Source organism: Mastigoproctus giganteus, chromosome 13, assembly GCF_048544385.1.
Source record: "Mastigoproctus giganteus isolate SK-2022 chromosome 13, ASM4854438v1, whole genome shotgun sequence".
NCBI lineage: Eukaryota > Metazoa > Arthropoda > Arachnida > Uropygi > Thelyphonidae > Mastigoproctus > Mastigoproctus giganteus.
This window is the reverse complement of record NC_143587.1, coordinates 42,598,596-42,620,890: the sequence shown is the minus strand read 5'-3', so window position 1 is coordinate 42,620,890 and position 22,295 is coordinate 42,598,596. Positions and strand designations below refer to the sequence as shown.

Sequence of the window (22,295 nt, the reverse complement as noted above, 5' to 3'; positions counted from 1 at the left end):
GGCATTGGCCTGTGATCATTGTGGACTGCGGCCAGTATGAAAAGGCCTTAGGACAGCTCATCTGCTGATTTTATAGGTAGTTGGGACTTGCCCTCTGGTCTATTTAGTGGTGATAATAATTTTTATTTTTTAAATAATTAATTGAACTATTTTATTTATTAAGGTCTAAGGGTTCACTGCTTGCTGGTATTAGCATTTTAGCATTAGCAAGGGCCCATGATGCAAGAAAGCAAGCTTATATAGCATCATCCAAAAAAAAACACTTATTTCACCCATCCACTCACTCCAAATGTTTGTCAAGTTCTGCCTCGAATCTGTTTAAGCTCTCAACTTCTACAACAACAGATGGAACTGTGTTCCAGTAATCAACCACCTGCTGGCTAAAGGCAAACTTCCGCACATCTATCCTACAACCATCTTTCCTCAATTTGAATTTATGCCCTCTCAGGTGATTATTCTGAGCAAGAGGAAGAATCCCACCAGCATTGATCATCCTCAAACCATTCAAGGTTTTATACACCTCAATCAGATCACCTCGCCGGTGCCTAGTCTCCAGACACTGTAATTTATAAAACCTAAGCCTTTCTTCGTAAGAGCAACCCTTTATTCCATTCACTAATCTTGTTGCCCTTCTCTGTACTTGTTCCAACAGCTCTACATCCTTCTTAAAATGAGGCCTCAAGACCTGTATACAATACTCAAGGTGTTGCCTGACCATTGCCTTATACAAGGGGATAATCACCTCCTTATTCCTCCTGGAAAAATTCCTGAATATCATTGACAAGACACCATGAGCTACTCTTGCAGACTGTCTGGAGTGCTCAGAAAACTTCATATGTCTGCACAATTACCCCCAGGTCCTTTTTCATTATCTACCACTGTTGGTGTGGTACCACAGAGTTATGTTACTCTGGGATTACTGCTTCCCATATGTAGTACTTTACATTTGTCAATGTTAAACTTAAGAATTAAATTTGTAATAGTTCTTTAAGATTAGCGATAAATGCCTATAGGATCATATTTTTATAAAACACTAAATACTAATACTAAGTAAGTAATGCTATCCTCTGGGCAAGGACTGGTATAACCTTTCTACAGCATAACAGCCAACCAATGTCCAGCAGGATAACTATATACATTTTTACATCCTCCCACTGCAGTGATTTTTATCCTTATAGTGCCCTGGATTTCATTTTGATTTTTAAACTGTAGGTGGGTGAAGTGTAATGTGTATTTGCATTTTTGATTTTTTTTTTTTTATGATATAACTGTCGTATAGTCCCATCTGTGCTTTTGTGTCCGGTGTTTTGGGATACGTAAGTAGTTAATCCAGTCCACCATAGCTAAGTGGGCAGGAGCAGCAGTGCATAGCACACGTTTCTTGATTAGACCGGGTTCGAGCACGTGACCACCAAATATGAAGGATGCAGAAGGTCAGGGAATGACCACCGCTTATCCCCGGAGCAATATGGCCTTAGTTGCTAATGCTCCTAAAAACCAAAATAACAAACAGATAATGTTGCCATGTATCTGCTTTGTTAAATTTATCTCTCAATTTGTAAGTTTAATGGTTTGGAAGCTAAAGTGGTCTCTTTTGTCAAAGTGTCGTGTGCAGACTTCATTTTCTATAATTGTAATTTCACCGTCCAGGTAGATGGCTTGGAAGTGGCTATTGGAATCAGTGTGTTCTATGGTCAAGTCTGTGGGATATATTTCCGATGCTAGTCTGTTGAATTTATCATAATAGACAACTAAAACATCCTCTATATATCTGTAGAATATTATGTTGTCTTTTATTTTGCTTTCATATTAATGTAAGTAGAAGTTTGCAATGGAACTAGAGCAGCTCACTCTCATTGCCACCCCTCTACTTTGCACATAGATACTATTGCCCAAAAGTATATAATTATTAATTAATTAATTTGTTTTAAATTTAAACATATAACAGTAGGCTAACCGACAACTGCCAGCACCCCAATTACTAGGCAAACAGTCAGGCCATAATGCCTGAAATGCATCCCATACAAATAAAAATCACCCACAAAAATTTAAATAAAACCATGCTCCTATATATAATATATATAAGTATGTAAGAATAGGTAAATATGATAAAATTTGCATAGATGGAGATGAAAAATACACAAAGTGCCAAGGACTATAAGGGTAGTAGAAAAGAGTATAGCTAGGTTACGATTAATGCGATTTCGAATAATGTAATATTCTATTTAGTGCGAATTGTATAACGATACCAGGTCGCGTTTAATGTGAACCAAAATTCAGTTAATTTGAGGCTAGCGCAGCTAGCCTCGTATTATACGATTAGTCTTTCATTAGACGCTGCTACACTTGTTTATCTTTGCATGTGCTACCGCATGTCGTAATATACGTTAGTTTTCATGATTTGTTTTAATAATTTTAAGAAGTGCCCTTAACAAAATGGACAAAAGGAAGATTCCTTCAGATAAAAACACTGAGTGCAAAAAAGAAGACACTCGTTATTAGATTAGAACAAAAAATTGATGATTGAATGACATGAATGTGGTCATAGCAACTCTAAAATAGGACGAGATGTTGGAATGCCTGAATCTACGGTACGGAATATTATAAAACATGCAGGGGAAATAAAAGAAAAAAACCTTTTGTGGGTTGCAAACATCTACAAGGAATATAAGTATTACTATGATAGAAATGGAGCATCTTTTAACATCTTTTAAACGCATTCCCCTTAGCAGAGCAGCCATTCAGACAAAAGCTTTAAATTTGTTTAAGAGTGAAAAAAAAAAAAATAATAATAATAATAATGAAGTAGAAGAAATGTTTAGTGAGAGTACTGGTTGGTGTGGTCGATTTAAAAATAGATTTCTGCTGCATAATGTTAAAATTGCCGGTGAGGTGGCCAGTGCAGATGAGAATGCAGCATCTAAATATCCTGATATTTAAAAAAAAAAAATAATCAAAGATGGTGGATACACTGATCAACAAATATTTAACATGGATGAAACCGGTTTATTCTGGAAAAGGATGCCTTCCAGAACTTACATTTCTAAGAAAGAAAAAACTCAACCTGGATTTAAAGTGTCTAAAGATCGCCTAACACTTTTATTGGGAGGCAATGCTCAAGGCGATGTTAAATTGAAACCGATGCTTGTTTATCTGTCTCCAAATCCTCTCGTTCTAAAAGGCTACAACTATAGATCACTTCCAGTTATTTGGCAATCAAATAAGAAAGCATGGGTGACCCAAGCTGTGTTCACTGACTGGTTTTCAAGCTAGTTTTGCCCAGCTGTTCAAAAATATTGCAAGGAAAGAAACATTGCATTTAAAGTTTTACTAATTTTGGATAATGCCCCAGGTCATCCAACTACACTTGGTTGATTATGTGTAAATGTAAAAATCATTTTTTGCTGCCAAACACATCTTTGTTGCACCCCATGAATCCAGGGACCACACAACATTTAAGGCCTACTACATAAGAAAAACATTTGAACAGGCAATTGCTAAAACTACAGGAGACAATGCAATTTCCTTAACAGAGTTCTGGAAAAATTATAACATCAAACATGCAATAGAAAATATTCAGCATGCTTGGCAACAAATAATTGCAAACAACATGTGTGGAGTGTGAATGCACATTTTGCCTCATAGTGCAAATAGTAGTGGTTTCAAAGTTATAGAGAAACTGTTATAGAGAAATAACAAATATTGGAAGAGAACCTGGATTTGATGAACTAGAAAATTACGATGTTTGGGAACTGCTCAATTCACACTTGGAAGAATTGACTGATGATGATCTCCTACTTTTAGATCAACAAAGAGCATTTGAAGAAGCTGACAATGATGCCGAAGAACGAGATAATGTGCAAGTGAAGGAGTTCACTCAAGGAATTCGAAGATATGTTCCGAGCTGTAGAAGTCATGAAGCAAAAAATTATGGTTGCTGACCCTAACCTTGATCGAAGCATGCAAATTCGCTGAGATGTGGATAAAGCACTCTGCATCTACCAGCATATGTATGAAGATTTAAAGAAGGAGAAAACAGTTCAGTCTACACTGCTAAAATATTTCGAAAGACAATAAAGATGTTTTTGTCAGTATAAGCTTACCTTTAGGAATAATATTTAGAATTTTTTTGTTTTTATTTTGCTTTCTATAATTACAGTACTATATGACTCTGTTAATAATAAATTTAAATTATAAGTATATGCTTTTTATCCTTTTACTGTAATGTTTTGTTAATAAACATAAAAACTTGTTTAAAATTTTTCATTACCTATTTCCTTCAAGCTGGAACCAATTACCGTATTTTACATATAATTATAACTTTAGTGCGAATTCAAATAATGCGACTACTTCATGGGATTCATTAGTCGCGCTAATCGCAACCTAGCTGTATAGTAGGTTTGTAAAAGGCAAAAGAATGTTAATATCCTAAAAGTTATGAAGAATTAAGAAAATTACGGGCTGAATTGCAAAGCCAATTAGAGGTGAGGGAGCTGTAAAGTAAAATGATTAATACCAAATGATTAAACAAAATGAAGAAAAATAAAAGGTGGTAGAGCTGTCATCAGATATGGGTGGGCAAATTTAGTTTTAAGTAGAAAACAGGGATAGCAAACATGCAAAATCTGATGTCAGCTGAAGTAAATATTGATACATGGCCAAGTATTTCATCAGGGAACTACACCTGACCATGTATCAGGAACCGTGTGTCTATACTTGTCCATAACAGTGGAAGAGAGGTGAAATAAAGCAAAAAGAATAAAATTAGCACATTCTCTTACAATATGGACAAAGTAGATCCAATGCAGTGTCAATGATATGAAAATTAAGGTAAAAATAAAATATAATTAAAGTGTTTTCAGAGTGAGAAAAAAGTTTTTGAATTATATGTAGATTTTTAAGTAAATTTGGAAAAATATATTGGTGTTGGAATTTTGTGAAAATTAGAGGAATTAAAATTATTTAGCACAAGCATATGGTATAGGGTGAGGTATTAAATTTAGGATGCATGACTTGTGGTCCACAAGTCATGCATCGTGACTTGTGGACCACGTGTTTTCCCCTGGATAGCTGGCTGTTCATGAAATTGTCAATAGCTGATTGTTTACTCTTCTGGCAATCCATCTTTGCTTTGGAAAATTTGGTATATGAGTCTTGTGAAGGCAACTTCTTGTAAGAGGTGTAGGCTGCCTGTTTTCCCATAAAGGCTTTAGTCAGGAAGTCATTCCATCATAGCTTTGAGTGGGGACGAAGGATGCAATGTTTTGGACATTGCATACCCTGCAATGAATTCCATCCATTTTGAAAGCCAGTAGGCAGCCTCGTTGATGTTAAGCTCTGCCAGTATGCTCCATAGGTAAAGCTGGAAAAGGGTAGTAACTTTTCCATTGTTGATACATTTTGGATTGTATACTCTCCTGACAGTGTTTGTAGCTTGTACTTGCATACATTCATCCTTAGGTGCCAGCAGTGATCGGATGGAAAGAAGTTCTCAGTTATGGTCAAGGTTTCCTTTACTGAACAGTTTGAGAAGATGCGCTGAAGAGTGGCATTTCCATGTGAGGGAGGAACATGAATAAGACTAATGCCCATTTCTGACATGATTAATGACAGTGTATCTAGGTGCTTCTTTGTGGCTGGCAATTGAAGGTTAAAGTCTCAGAGGAGGATGACCTTTTGACAATGATTGATTGTGGATGACAGCCATGCTGTCAAATTGAGGACACAATCCTCAGAAACCAGCGGCGGGAAATAAATGGCGCACACAGAAATCGACAAACCAGCAATTCGGTAGATTCCAAGAACTGCTTCTATGTCTCCTCCTGGATAAGTGGATGCCTTAATTAGGGGGAGTGAACTCCTTTCACAGATTGCTACACCGCCACCTCGTCTCCTAATTCTATTAGCAGCCAGCATGTGAAAACCAAGATTTGAGATGAAGGTAGCAATTTTCATTTCATCTCTGAACCAGGTTTCAATCAGAATAATGAAGTCATACTCACCACAGGAAAGTAAATCAAGTAGGCCATCTAGTTTGTATTTGACACTCCTGATGTTTTGTAGGAAAAATTGGATATTTACCCCCACAGAGGGTTGTAATATGATGAGATTTCTCTCAGAATAGTATCTGCTTTTCATATAATGATTTTAAATCTCGTGCGGGGACCAATGTCATGTTCGATGTGCTGTGTTGCGCAGTTATGCATTGTTGTGGAATGGGGTTCAGGCTTGATGAGTTCTTAGCCTTTAGTCTTCCATAGTATGGCATCACCAACAGGCCTCTGGACCAGTATTCGGCATTGAGGTATTATTGGTAATTAGGCCCATCAATCTGAATCCTTAAGGAGGCATAAGAAAGATGCTTGGTATTGATTTTGAAAGGCTTACCGGGTATGTCTAATTCTTTCAATAGTGCCTCTTATTTGTTCAGCCTACTAATGAAAATATTCAAGAGAGTATTGCTGGTCACTTGGCGATTTCATATGTATGGTGTCCCCACACTTGTTTTGTATTTTGAAGGGGTGCTTAAATCTTGGTAGTGTGGGAACCGCTGGACTAGATGATTTTGCAATGCCGCTTTAACCAGTGACTCCATTATTTTTCCCAGAACAGAAGTTAAACTAACAGGTCTGTAATTACTCGTGTCACCCTTTGATCCACATTTGTAAATTGAGAATACATTTGCACATCCCCAGTCAGTGGGGGCCTTTCCTGAGTCCAAGGATGATCTCTTAATTATGGCTAAGGGTTTGCTTACTTCCTTTGTTGTCTCCTTTAATATGTAGAAATCTTTATTGCAATAATAATAATAATGGTAATACAATGGATACATTGCAATAAAACCTTGGGTGCCTTTCTTATGTTTAACTTCAACATTATCAACAAGACCCCATGAACTGCTCTAGCAGAATCTCAGTCAAAAAACTTCATATCTGACTACACAATTACCCTCAGGTCTTTTTCATTCTCCACTACCATGAGTGTAGTACTGCACAGTTCATATGTTACTCTAGGGTTACTGCTACCCACATGCGGTACTTTGCATTTGTCAATATTGAACTTAGTTGCCACTTCTCAACCCACCTCCCCAACTTTTCTAGATCCTTTTGCACCAGCATACTGTCATTAACAACCCTGCCAACCTTTGTGTCATCACAAACTTGGGCATTAAACCTAATATATACCTTCATCAATATCATTGATAAATATAAAAAACAACGAGCCCAACACTTGACCCCTGGGGGGACTAACATTAGTCCACAAAGAGCAGTGTTCATTGATTGCCACTCTGTCTTCTCCCATTTATGCATAGCAGCAACTTGCCCTTAATGCCATAGTTCACCAATTTTTATGTGCAACAGTATCAAATGTTTCCTGAAATCCAAGTCTATGACATCCAAATTATTTTTTACATTCAGTTCCTTTGTGACAGCATCGTGATATCAATTCAAATTGGTCAGACAAGATTTACCATTAACAAACTCTTTTTGTGTCTGGACTATGACTGCAATCTTGTCTAGGTGACCTTGAATTGCTTCCTTAACAATTGACTTCATTATTTTCCCCAGAACAAAAGTTAAGCTAGCAGATCTAATTACTCATGTCACCCTTTAATCACCCTTTATGGATTGGGAATACATATGCACATCTCCAGTCAATGGGGATCTCCCCTGAATATGGCTAACGATTTGCTTACTTCTTTTGCTGCTTCTCTTAATGTAACTGGATAGATCCCATTCACCCCAGTTGCCTTTCTTATGTTTAACTTCAACAATTTCTCCTCCACTTTCATATCAGTTGTTACAAAATCATTTAGCTCCCTGTTAGTGTGTGATAAACTTCTGGCCTTCACTTTGCTACAGAATCCCTCATGTGTGAATGTAGATGCAGTATACTCATTCAGTTTGTCAGCTATCTGAGCAGGATCATCATCAGTCAAAACATCGATATCAAGTGGACCAATCTGATTCATCCCCTTCCTTCTAAGTAAAAAAGTCTTTGCTGTTTTTCTTTGCATCCTTTGCCAAAGATTTCTTGTAATTTGTCTTCATGCTTGCCTATCCTCATTGACTTCATTAAAGACTAGCTTATATCTACTATAGGCTTCTGTGTCGCCTGATAATTTATATGCATCCCATGCATATTTCTTCTCTGCCACGAGTCTGATTAGTTCATCTGACATCCATTTAGGCCTAAACCTTGAACAGTATTTCATAGTTGGTACGAAAAGCCTAGTAGCTTCCAAGATTAATTCTTTGAATGCATCACATTTAGAATTTGCTGTTGGAAATATCATTAGTGGCTGTAAAGAATTTAAAAACATAGTCACCTTTATGAAAGTGAAAACCCTTCCTTCTGCTCCTGATGGTAGTTCCGTCTTTAAGTAAATGCCACATCAGTACACTGTAATCACTGTTTGGTGCGATTCCTTTGATTCCAGTGGTTCCTTTGTCTGCAGATTCTGAATGCATGAACAATCACTGCTGATAATCAGATCAAGAGTATTTATTACTCTCTCTGGTTGCCTCTTGCACATGCCGCTGTAGAAAACTCGTCCAATAAATCCACAGCGGTCTTGCTATTGTGTGAGTGATTGACTCAAGTTCAAGTCAATATCTGGAAAGTAGAAATCCCCATTATAAGGCATGTAAGGAAATCAGGCGACAACTCGGTGTTGTTATAGGCCTATATGAGAGCTTAAAGAACAGGGTGGTTGCCCTCGAAGGATCTAAATTGAGGGCCCATCAAGCTCTCAGCTGCCCACATCAACACCAGAGCTTGCACTTGGTCATCAAGCAACACAGCGGCAATCCCCAAGGCAGAGTGCGCTGGTCCCACAGGAACTAGTAGTTGTTGGTGACTCTATTGTCAGGGAAATGGGGAACATGCTTTGTAAAAAGAATAGGTGAAACAGGACCAGGGTATGTCTGCCAGAGGTAAAGGTTGATGATGTAGAGCGGATATCATTGTTTAAGAGCACAAAATGTTATATAGTTGTACACGAACAGAGAGGTGAAGTGGAAGTGGGGTTTTTTTTTTTTTTTTTTTTTTTTGGCTGATGCTGCATAATCTTGTTTTCTTGCATCAAATGCCTCTACTAATACTAATGCTAACACTAATGGTATTAAGAGTAGGAGACCAGCAGAATTACTTAACCACAAGTACAGGTCACTGTTGAAAAAAAGCCATGAATTAGGGTTGAATTTGAAAGTGTCTGCAATTCTGCCCAGACACGATAGAAGGGAGTATACGATGAGAGCCTTGTCGATCAATTCGGCCCTGGAAAGTTTGTGCAAGGCTCAAGGAGTAGAATTTTTTTCATCCTGGTCTGTACTTGTTAACAGGAGAGACTGCTTCTGCAGGGATAGGATACGCTTAAATAGAAAGGGTGCAAGAATATTTGCTGATGCTATCGAGGCAGTGCTAGGGGGGTCAAAAAACTGCTAGCTTTGGGGGGGCGGGGCGGAGATACAAGGACTAATAGATTAACAGTAGCCACTGGCAGAGGTGAAAGTGATTCTTGCACTGCTTCAATTGGAATGAGCAGCAGCCTCGAAAATAAGATGCAGGATATTTCAGAGACTGCTCAGAGTCATTGCGGTACAAGTAAACACATGGGTTGTGTTAGGGTAGCTAAGAATAGGAACAGGTGCATGTATACTTTTTTTTTTTTTTTTTTTTTTGGTAGTTGTTGGCGCATCGGCTTCTGTGGCCATAGTGCACCTCCCAAGTTTTTTGCAGTACATTGATCCAAGCCCGAGGCGGGATTCGAACCGGCGACCGTTGGGTTGCCAGGCAGGCACTTTACCCACCTGGCTAGCCCGGTCGGCCATGTATACTTGCATGTACACCAATGCTAGGAGTTTGGTAAATAAATTTGATGAATTTGAGGTATTGCTCAAAACATCAAAGGAAGATATTGTTGGGATATCAGAGACGTGGTGTCACACAGATATAAGGAATGCAGAACTAGAATCTGGGGGAGTACAATGTGTACAGAAAGGATAGACAGGATAGGAAGGGAGAGGGGTTATGCTATTAGTTAAGAAACACATAAAAATCCAAGGAAATGAAGCCAGTCGACATTGCTGGACAGTGCAGTGTCGAGTCAGTTTGCGACATAAGCATTGGGAGATCAAAATTGAGAGTAGGAGTGTGTTATAGGCCTAATGACTCTGATGAGTATAATAAGAAACTGTACAGGGAAATAGTGGGCCAGTAAATCAGAGTTTTATAATGGGGGATTTTAATTTCCCAGATATTGACTGGAATTTGTGGGTTGGTCACTCACACACTAGCAAGTCTTTTGTGGATTTATTGGATGATTGTTTTCTACATCTGCATGTTCGGGAGGCAACTAGAGGGAGTAATACTCTTGATCTGATTATCAGTAGTGATTTTTCATGCATTAAGAATCTGCAGATAAAGGAACCACTAGGTGGCAGTGATCACAGTGTGCTGAAGTGGGATTTACTCAGAGATAACTACCATCATGGGTAAAGGGAAGGGATTTTGCTTTCTTAAAGGAGACTACGATGGTCTGAGACAGTATTTAAATTCTATACAGTGAGACCAACTGATGATGTTACCAACATCATTCTTCAAAATGGGAAGCATTCAAAGAACTTATCTTGGAAGCTACTAGGCTTTACATACCAACTAAGAAAATTGTCTAAATGGATGTCAGATGAACTGATGAAGACATATGGAAGAGAAGAAAAAGGAATGGGATACAAAGAAATTAATGGGTGACATGGAAGCCTATGATAGATATAAGCTGGTCTGTAACCAAGTCACAAAGGAGATTAGGCAGGCAAAGGCAGATTATGAGAAATCCTTGGCAAAGGATGCAAAGAAAAACAGAAAAGAGTTCTTTACCTATGTAAAATCTAAAAGGAAAGGGATGAATCAGATTGGTACAGTGGATAATTATGGTTCAACTGTTGATGATCCTGCTCAGGTGGCTAACAAACTAAATCAGTGTTTTGCATCTACATTCACACATGAGGAGTAATTCAGGAAGGGGAATGGCAGAGGTGAAGTAAACTCTGGCAGTGAGCTAGATGATTTTGTAATAACTGAGAGGAAAGTGGAGGAGAAATTGTTGAGGATAAACATAAAAAAGGCATCCGTGGTGGATGGGATATATCCAGTTATGTTAAAGGAGGCAGCAAAGGAAGTAAGCAAATAATTAGCCACAATTATGAGAGCTTCTTTGGACTCAGGGGAGGTACCTATAGACTGAAGATGTGCAAATGTGACCCCAATTCACAAAGGGGGATCATAGGATGACAAGTAATTATAGACCTGTTAGTTTAACTTCTGTTCCAGGAAAATTAATGGAGGTACTCGTTAAAGAAGCACTGCAGGATCATGGAGACAAGGCTTCATTTATAGCTCGGACACAGCATGGGTTTGTTAAGGGAATGTCTTGTGTGACCAATTTGATTGGATACTATGATGCAGTCACAAAAGAACTGGATGCAGGGAATAACTTTGATATTATAAATAGGATCTTAGAAAGGCTTTTGATACTGTTGCACGCGGAAGACTGCTGCACAAATTGGAGCAGTGTGGCATTGGAGGCAAATTGCTGCTATGGGATGGTTGAGGATGAGAAGACAGAGAGTGGTAATCAATTTACACTGCTCATCGTGAACTAATGTTATTAGTGGAGTCTCTCAGGGTTCAGTGTTGGATCCATTATTGTTTTCTGTTTTATAAATGATATTGATGATGGTATATCAAGCTTAATGTCCAAGTTTGTAGATGATACAAAGGTTGGCAGGGTTGTTAAGGACACTACTGATGCTATGCTACTACAACAGGATCTGGAAAGGTTGAGCAGATGGGCTGAGAGGTGGCAAATGAAGTTTGCCACCTCTAACTTTGACAAATGAAAAGTAGTACATATGGGAAACAGCAACTCGAGAGCAACGTATCAACTCTGTAGTACTACACTGACAGTGGCAGAGAATGAAAAGGACCTGGGGATAAATGTGCAGGCAGATATGAAGTTCTCTGAGCAGTGCAGACGGGCTGCATGAGTAACTCATGGTGTCTTGTCAATGATATACAGGAATTTTTCTAGCAGGGATAAGGAAGTGATTATTCCCTTGTATAAGGCAATGGTCAGGCCTCAATTCAAGAAGGATGTAGAGCTGCTGGAACGAGTACAGAGAAGGTCAACAAGATTAGTGAATGGAACAAAGGGTTGCTCTTACAAAGAAAGTCTTAAGTTTTGCAAATTACAGTGTCTGGAGACTGGGCAGCATCGAGGTGATCTGATAGAGGTGTATAAATCCTTGAATGGTTTGAGCATGGGCAATGCCAATGGGATTTTCTTCCTCTTGCTCAGAATCATCACCTGAGAGGGCATAAATTCAAATTGAGGGAAGACAGATGTAGGATAGATGTGCAGATTTTTGCCTTTAACCAGTGGGTAGTTGGTTGGTGGAACAGATTTCCATCCCTTGTTGTGGAAGTTGATAGCTTAAATAAATTTAAGGCTCATCTGGACAGGTATTTCGAACGAACGGAGGGGTGAAATGGGAGTGGGTTTTTTTTGGCTGATGCTGCATAAGCTTGCTTTCTTGCATCATATTCTAATGCATTCGATTTACTGGCCCACTTTATTTTTCTGTACAATTTTTCGTTGTTCTCATCAGAGTCATTAAGCCTATAACACACCTACTCTCATGTTTGCTTTCCCAAGGCTTATGTCACACCAAACTGAACCAACATTGCACAGGCCACACATCTCAACTGGATGCACTGCCTTTGATTTTATGTTTCTTAACCAAGAGCATAATCCCTCCTTCTTTCCTGTCCTGTTTGCCCTTGCATGTATGGCTATGATTCTGAAACAGAATTCCAGCCTTTCTAGTGGAAATCAATTTCTCCAAGGAAAAAAAAAAAGTTTGGTCAAATTAAGGGAAAAAAAAAAAGTAGGGACAAAATACCACTAGCAACTGTTTGAAAATACCAGGTGGTTTCTCCAACATGACAGTGCAGCTGCATACATCACACTCTCTACTGAAGAATTTTTGGCCCACAAAAAAAAAAAAAAAAAAAATGACCTTTTCCTGCATGTTCTTCTCCCACCATACTCAAAACTGATAGAACAGTTTTGAGTATGGTGGTTCTCTAATGTCCTCAAGATATACTTGAGGACATTAGAGAACTATTCAACAGTAGAAATAAAGTGACTCTGTTGGCTGACTTCTGATGATACTTCCAGAAGTAGCCAGAATGTTTAGATACTTACTTTATTTTTATAGTGAAGTAACACCTTAGTATCCTTTATTCTTATCCTGAATGTCTTAGCACGTTTTTTTTTTTTTTTTTGGAAAATTATGGTTTAAATAAGTGATGAAAATATTGGCAGAATGTGTAGTAAAGGATTTCATTTCTACAAGAATAAATTGTAGAATAATGTTAAAATCAAATTAAAGAATGTTAGAATAAAATTTTAATCAACCAAGAAAAAGAATAGAAATCACAAAGTAACCCTTTCACACTGTTGTAATGCCAAACAACACAAGGCTAAGAATTAACATTAGCTAAGAATTGTGTCAGACATTTATCAAACTCTAACAGGGAGCTAAGTGATTTTGTAATAACTGAGAGCAAAGTGGAGGAGAAATTGTTGAAGTTAAACATGAAGAAGGCACCTGGGGTGGATGAGGTCTATCCAGTTATATTAAAGGAGGCAGCAAAAGAAGTAAGCAAACCCTTAGCCATAATTATGAGAGCTTTCTTGGACTCAGGGGAGGTCCTCGTGGACTGGAGGTATGCAAATGTATCACCAATTCACAAAGGAGGTTCAAAAGGTGACACAGGTCACCTGTGTTAACTTGTGTTCCGGGAAAAATAATGGAATCGCTGGTTAAAGAAACATGAAGGATCATCTACACAAATCTGCAATAATAGTTTAGACACAGCATGGGTTTGTTAAGGGAAGGTCTTGTCTGACCAATTTTATTGAATACTATGACTTAATCACAAAGGAACTGAATGCCAAAAATAATTTTGATATGATATACTTGGATTTCAGGAAAGCTTTTGATACTGTTGCACATGGAAGACTGCTGTACAAATTGGAGAGGTATGGCATTAAGGGTAAATTGCTACAATGGATAAAGGGATGGTTGAGTGGGAGATGACAGAGAGTGGTAATCAATGGACACTGTTCTTCGTGGACAAATGTTATTAGTGGAATTCCCCACCTTGTCAATGATATATATATGAATTCTGCTAGCAGGGGCAGGGAGGTGATTATCCCATTATACAAGGTAATGATCAGACCATACCTAGAGTACTGTGTACAGGTCTGGAGGCCTCATTTTAGGAAGGATATAGAGCTGCTAGAACGAGTACAAAGAAGGGCAACAAGATTGGTGAGGGGAACAAAGGGGTGCTGTTACCAAGAAAGGCTTAAGTTCTGCAAATTGCAGCACCTGGAGAGTAGGCACCTGCAAGGTGATCTGATTGAGTTGTATAAAGCCTTGAATGGGTTGAGCAAGCTGAATGCTGATGGGATTCTTCCTCTTGCTCATATTAAGAACCTGAGGAGGCAGAGATTCAAACTGAGGAAAGACAGCTGTAGAATAGATGTGTGGTGTTTTTTTTTTTTTTTTTTTTTAGGAGCATTAGCAACTAAGGCCATATTGCTCCGGGAATATGTGGTGGTTATTCCCTGACTTTTCCGCATCCTCCGTATTTGGTGGTGACGGGCTCGAACCCTGGTCTAATCAAGAAGTGTGTGCTATGCACTGCTGCTCCTTCCCACCTGGCTACGGAGGTGCCTATAGATGTGTGGAAATTTGCCTTTTGCCAGTAGGTAGTTGATTAATGAAACAGACTTCCATCTTTTGTTGTGGAAGTTGATAGCCTAAATAAATTTAAGGCCGAGCTGGACAGGCATTTGGAACGAATGGAGGGGTGAAATGGTAGTTTTTGTTTTTGGCTGATGCTGCATAAGCTTGCTTTCTTGCACTGTATGCCTCTACTAATGCTAATGCTAACATGGCAAAGAGGCTCTTTTGGAAAAGTAGCCATCAGCAATTCGTGATCTGATGTACTTAGAGATCAACTATTAAATGTGTACTCTGAAAGATTGTTAATAAGGAAAAGACAGTGTTAGGTATGTGCGGTTATCATTGTTTCATATTTCAACAGGTAATTACCATGTATGTGATCATTGGTAATAGCAAAGGCTCCAGCATCTCTACCAGTTGGGTCTGTACAGGTACACTAGTGAAACCAGCTTGGATTAATAACATTAAATTCCTAAGCAAAATAACTTTACTGTTAAAATAATTCTTTTAAAGAAAGAAAAGTTCAGAGAGAAATGGAGTTGTCAAGTCTTGGAGTTAAAATCTCTTGATGTGGTTATCACTCAATTGTGCATTATCTAAGTAGTTAATGACTTCTTGTTTATAAAATTAAGTGAATTTCTTCTATAGGCCAACAGAACACAAATTACAGCCATTAGGATGCAGAGATGTAATTCCCGAAGGCCGCCAGATATATGAACTTCAGTTAACTTACTTGTTTGGTGTTGTGAGTATCATTTGGATTGTACAATATTTTGCTTGTTTGTGGAAGATATAAAAAAAAAAATTTAAATTGTCTTGATTTTTATCAAGACAATTTAATTTTTACAAATAAGAAGATACTCAAATCGAAGTAACCAATTAATTATATTTTAAAATTAGATTTTTTAAGATATAAATACGATTTTTACCAAATGGCACTGTAAACAGACTTCAGTATTTTTTAAATGTTTGTATTTCTTGATTTATCTGTGTGCATTTCATTTCTGTAGATAAACTCAAATATGTCACATCTTACAGATTTTTTTTTTTTTTTTTTTTTTTTATGTAGTATCTTCCTTATTTAAAAAATGTGTCATTTCATAAATTTATTTTCTTGATTTTTGCCATTAGGATGCAGATAATACTAAAATAATTGACATTATGGTATCATCTCCACTGCCTCAAGTATTCTCCCTTAGATTAAAAAAAAAAAGCTGTGAGCGTAATACTAAAAATATTTTACAAAGTAGGACTATTTATGGAAGCTGATACAAATCAAACATAAATATAAAATCTAAAAATAAATACACCTAAACCTCTCTTTATGCAAATTTTTTTACGCGAATTGGGATATCAAAAATAATAATGTTTTTTTACGCGATTTTTATTCACGTTTACACGACCAACCTAAAGTCTAAGTTAGGAAAAAATCCGTAATTCAAGAAAACTCTGAGAATTTTGTAGAATTGCATTCTTGTTTCAATTAAGAAAATTCTAAATTCCCTGAATTACATAACTGACTGCGCATAAACAAAAATAAACAGCAGTTGTTTGCAGTTTGAAATTTGGTTTCTCGTATCAACTTAGGGAATTCCCCGAATTACATAACTGACTGCACATAAAAAAGCAGTTTTTAGCAGTTTGAATTTAGTGTTTGAGTAGACAACACAGTTACCGCATTTTTTGCATTTGCATTTTTTAAGTGAAATCAAAATAAAAATCGCGTTATAAAATTAATAATTTTGCCAAGAAATAATAAATGGTAAGCTACATTGTATGTAATTTTCAAACTTTCATTTCATTAACTGAAGATTTTAATCCATCCCTCACATGATGTTGCTGATAACCAAAAAAATAAGGAAGCCGTTTCCTTGGATATAAAAATTTATATTTTAGATCGCCTTCAAACTGGGGAAGGTGCAACGGCTGTGGGTAAGCATTTTGGAGTCCGTGAATCAACTATCAGATCTATAAAGAAAAATGAAGAGGCTATTAGAAAAGCAGTATGTTCTTGTACAAAATCGAGTGCAAAATTATCATCATACACAAGAGATGTTGTTCTAGAAAAGGCCAAAAAAGCTTTAGTGATGTGGATAGAAGATAATGTACAAAAAAGAATGCCAGTTGACAGAAATTCCATCAAGCTCTCAGCATTGAGATTTTATGAACAGATTAAAAAACTGCAGCCAGATACTTCATCTCAATCGAGGAAAGAATATGAATTTCATGCAAGCAATGGTTGGCTGGCTAAGTTTATTAAAAGACATGCTCTTCATAATATAAAAATTAAAGGTGAAACGGCTTTTGCTGATGAAACAGCTGCTAAAGCATTTCCACAAAAACTTGCTAAAATAATTGAAGATGGAGGTTACACTCGTGAACAAGTTTGGAATATGGATGAAACTGGCCTTTTCTGGAAAAAAATGCCAAACAGAACTTATGTATTAAAAATGCAAAAAACCGTTGGTGGGTTCAAAGCAGCAAAGGATCGCATAACACTCCTATTTTGTTCGAACGCTTTAGGAGATTGGATGTTAAAACCACTGCTCATAAATCGATTATTAAAACCACGGCCAATGAATGGCGTAGATTTTCAAAAATTGCCAGTTCATTGGATGGCCAACATAAAAGCTTGGGTGACCATTGATATTTTCACTGAGTGGTTTCACAAACATTTTGTGCCAGAAGTTAGACGTTATTTGAATGACAAGTGTCTTGAATTTAAAGTGCTTTTGATTCTTGATAATGCACCCGGTCATCCTGCCATAGAACACCCAAATGTGCAATTTTGTTTTCTGCCACCCAATACCACATGATTGCTACAACCTCTAGATCAGGGTATAATTGCGACTTTTAAAATGTATTGTCAGATGAACATTTCAGTTCGTTTTGAACAAGCTAAATGATGATGAAACACCGTCAGTTATGGATGTGTGGAAAAAATTTTCAATTATGGATTGTATTGATCAGATTCGATTTTCATTATCTGAACTGAGACTAGAAACTATGAATGCATGCTGGAATGCTATTTGGCCGGCATGTGTTAAAGAGAATGCTCCTGTTCCCTTCAGTCATACTGCAGAATTCCCCAATATAATAAGTTTGGTATGTGAAATTGGCGGAGAAGGATTCGATGATCTTACGTCGGCAGATATCAAAGAATTGTTAATTGATAAACCTCTTAGCAAAGACGAAATAGTGGAGATTGTTTCTGAGACTCCGAAAGCGAAGAAGTTAATGATAATGATCAAGATAGAAATTTAAAAAATTCTACTTTTACTAAAATTCTACTGCTGATATAATTAAAGAAGGTCTTAAACTGGCCAGTAATTTAGGCAAGTATTTTGCCCAACGTGATCCAAATGAAGAACGTACTGGGAAGTTTTCATGTGAACTTAAGTTGTTAATGTCTTCATACAGAGAATTATATTGCGACTTATCTAAAGCATCAACACAGCGATTAATAACTGAGTTCATGCCTAAAACTACTGAAACAACCAGTGGTACTTTTGTTCAAGTAATGACAAGAATTCCACAAGTTGAGGCGGAAGTCGATGACGATAATACCATATCTAGTAATTATAGTGATATTAGTCTCACAAAAACGAAAGCTTTCGTGTTTATTGTCAGAAACTGATTATGAATAACAATTTTTTTTATAGAATCCTTAGCAAACAACTGAAATGAATGTTTTTTTTTTTTAAAGTTATTAAAATTCATTATATGTATGTGTGTTCTCCATGAAATGTAAATAAGAATCTTATGATCCTAACGAATTTAATATTTGTTGTTTTCATTATTTTGCTTATATTTCAGGTTTGAAACCAATCTTCACTTTTTCTATCGAGTCAGTAGTTCTTTTTACGCGAACTCTTTTTACACTTAATTTTTAGGAATGTATCTATCGCATAAAAAGAGGTTTAGGTGTAATATAAAAATAAATACTAAATCATTTATTGCCAGCCAAACAAGTTAAATGCCAATACCCCAATTCAGGCAAGCTAAAGAAAGTTAATATATAAAAAAAAAAAAAAATTCATTCTGAAATGTTCCATTCCAGATAAGAAGATACCAAATCAAAGTAACCAATTAATTATATTTTAAAATTGCATTTTTTAAGATATATATACAATTTTTACAAAATGGCATTGTAAACAGACTTCCAGATACTTTAATTGAAAAGCTATCAAAATGAACTTGACAAATTAAAAATCAGTTGAGTTTAATAATGGTTTGTGCTTAAAACGTGCATTAATATTTTTAACTAGAAATTCTTTTTCTAGAAAAAGAATACACTTTTTTTAGGCGGTCCTCTTTTTGTATAAGTATTCCTTTCTATAGACCTTATGTATCTGCATAGCATTAAGATCAAAGATTAAAGGATCAACATCAAAGTGCATAGCTATTAAATCCTGCCTGCATCATTGACAAATGCTGGATTAAATTTAGAATGTTTAAACCAGAGAGATGGACTGGCTGTGATATTCTTGGATGGAATTCACTACTGTAGGAGGTACTCGAAGGCACTTTGACTGGCTGTAGTGGAGGCACTGGATGGCTTTATATTGCCAATAAACAGTAACACATGATACCAATTTGTTGATAAATTTGATGTTGAAATGATGCAGTGGGAATTTTCTGTCATTTGATTACCTAATTAGGAAATATTTAAATGATATAAGTTTAAGGACATATTTCAAGATTAAGGACCAAATTAGCAAGGTATAGAGCAGGGATGGCCAACTTAATTTGTGATGCGATCGACTTTTTTTCTTCAAAATGTGCCGCAGTCTGCCATCTCAGGAAGTTCATTGCACATGGTTAAAAAGGTTAATCAACACATTGAAAAATGTTTATAAATTTTTAAATAAAATAAAATTCAGAATACTTATTTAAATTTTTAATTTATGTGAAGTTTGTGTCTTAATGTCATCTACCAAGCTTTCAAAATCGGGGATGTACTGTGATAAGGCCAACCGTAAAGAATCTTCTGCATGCAAGTCTACTCTTACTTTCTGCATGTAAGAGTAGAGCGATTCTTCACTTTTTTTTTTCTTGTTTCAAATACGAAAAGGCCAATTCATATAGATATGTGGAACCAAAACAGGAATTTAAAAATTCACTGCATTTTTTTTTTACAGTACTTTTCTCGGCAAACATATTTCCAAAAGTCTTTTTCTGATGACCTGGCTTTTAGGAAGATATCGTTTTGCAATGTAATAATTTCATTTTCAAGTAATATTTTCTTCTATAACATGTAGGCTGGGTTTCCTCAGCCTACATGTTATTTCTTGTTATGAATTTTTTATATATATTTAAAATTCATCGTGATCCACCAAAATTAAAGCCGTGATCGACTTGTTGGCCCTCCCTGGTATAGAGGAAGTAAGGGAATGTATTTATTAGTATTAGAATGGTTAATATAATACAAGGAAGCAGGAATTATTCTACAAAAAAAAAAAAAAAAATCCTTTTCCTATCGTCCTCCAAATTTGATGGTCTCTTAGAAAGAAACCATCAAATTTTGGCATAAACTTTGTAAAATTCTTCATTTTAGTCCCTTGGGAGGTAACTTGTTCCACTGATCTACAACATGCTGCTGAAAGTGAACTTCATGAGGTGCAATCCACTGCTACCAATAAGATTTTTTATTTGTGTACCCTGACTCATTTTATTCATTCCCTTCAGTTATATCTCATTCAGTTGTTTAAAAATGTCTTGTTGCCTGGCTTTGCAGTCCACATTTTATAAGTTGTTCCTTATAGAGACAACACTTAATGCCCCTTTTCCAGTCTGCTATCTTTCTTTTGAACCCTCTAGATAGTTTAGTGTCATTCTTAGATGAGGCCTTTTGACTTGAATACAATATTAAAAGTACAGTTTCCTCACTTCCTTATATAGAGGAGCAATCACATCTCTTGCGCTACTTGCAAAGGTGAAATAAATCATTGATATGACACCACGTACCATCCTGACTGCCTTTTACACTGTAAAGAACACTTCTTGTTCATTTATATCATAACACCTTGTCTTTCTCTCTGGACCCATTTTTAACTTCTCTTTTCCCCGAATAGTCTTTCACTTAATCCTAGGGTTTTTATTCTTCAGGTGAAAGGCCTTACGTAAATAGCATTAAACCTTAGTTGCCACTTTTCAGACTATATTTGTAACCAGTCTGGGTCATTTTGAAGGAGAAACTATTTGGTTCTGTCATTGGTCATCCTCTTAAACCTTCAGATCATCATTATATTTTGACAGCTTTCGAGTATTCCCTTGTATGTTTACTATTCCATTAACCTTTTCAGGAGTACATCTGTAGATCTGTGTTTTGAAGGTTGATTTAAACAGTATGTTCATTAATATGGATTGTCTTAATTTTTCAAGTCATGCTGCAATCTGTGTTTCCAACTAACAGAAGACAGTTTTTATGATAGATGGGTAGCACAAAAATAAATTTGAAAGTTCAGGAGGAAATCACACCTTTTGGCCTCAGTTGACCAGTTTTGACTTACGAAAAAAGCTGAAATTTAAAAAATTCTCTAAATTCAGATAAAATTAAAAATTGAATGAAGGTGATAACATAGATGTGCATAGAAGGTATTGTTAATGAATAATATAGAGATTACCTTACAGTCTTTTTATAGGAAGGCTTCTTTTCCAACTCTCCTCATCACGTAAAACAATTAAAATACAAAGATAAAATTCATTTTATTGTGTTCCACACCGACAGTACGACATCGATTTAATAACCCGGAATCACTGTTGAGACCCCAACCTGACTCCAGAAATATCAACCACAATGCAACCATCAGCATAGGAAGACATTGTCAAAATTACAAAGAGATTAAAAAAAGAACATACTTTTTTAAAAATCAGATGATTGGTCCTATAAATGCATGCATGGTGAAAATTAAATTTCCTTTTACATACATATACAGCGGCACATTTTTTAGTTTCATTCTGTCACATGAACATGAGGCATCGAAAAGTATTTGTCTAACTTAAGGAGGAAAAAATCCATCTTCACATATTTCATTTTAGTTTTTTAATCTATTTGTACTGTAATTTTGACATAATGTTTTCCTATGCTGATGTTTGCATCGCGGTTGATATTCTTTGAGTCGGGTTGGGGTCTCAACAGTGATTCTGGGTTATTAAATCGCGGTATGGAACACATAAATGAATTTTATCTTTGTGATGGACTAGGAGAGTTGGAAAAGAAGCCTTCCTATAAAGAGACCAAGATAATCCCTGTATTATTTATTAAAGGTTGCAAAAAATATAAGAGATATTGAGTATTATTGAGTAGTACCCACTACAAATATCTTATATGCTCAATGGAGTCCTGTCCCTTAAGGTGTCATCCCTCTTCAATGCCATGTGCACACATTTCACCCCGTGCTCGATGGGGATACATGTAAACGTTGACGACACATTCGCCATTGTATGGAGGGAGAGAGAGGATGAGGTGCTCAG

General features: G+C 36.5%; 1 protein-coding gene across 1 annotated transcript in view; it reads left to right on the top strand.

Moving 5' to 3' along the window:
* TppII (Tripeptidyl-peptidase II) overlaps positions 1-22,295 on the top strand; it is a 647,643-nt gene that overhangs the window by 451,154 nt on the left and 174,194 nt on the right. Inside the window, exon 21 of the mRNA XM_090387764.1 lies at positions 15,468-15,564. Coding sequence (XP_090243890.1) covers positions 15,468-15,564 — 97 coding nt within the window. The remainder of the gene's footprint in view (positions 1-15,467; positions 15,565-22,295) is intronic.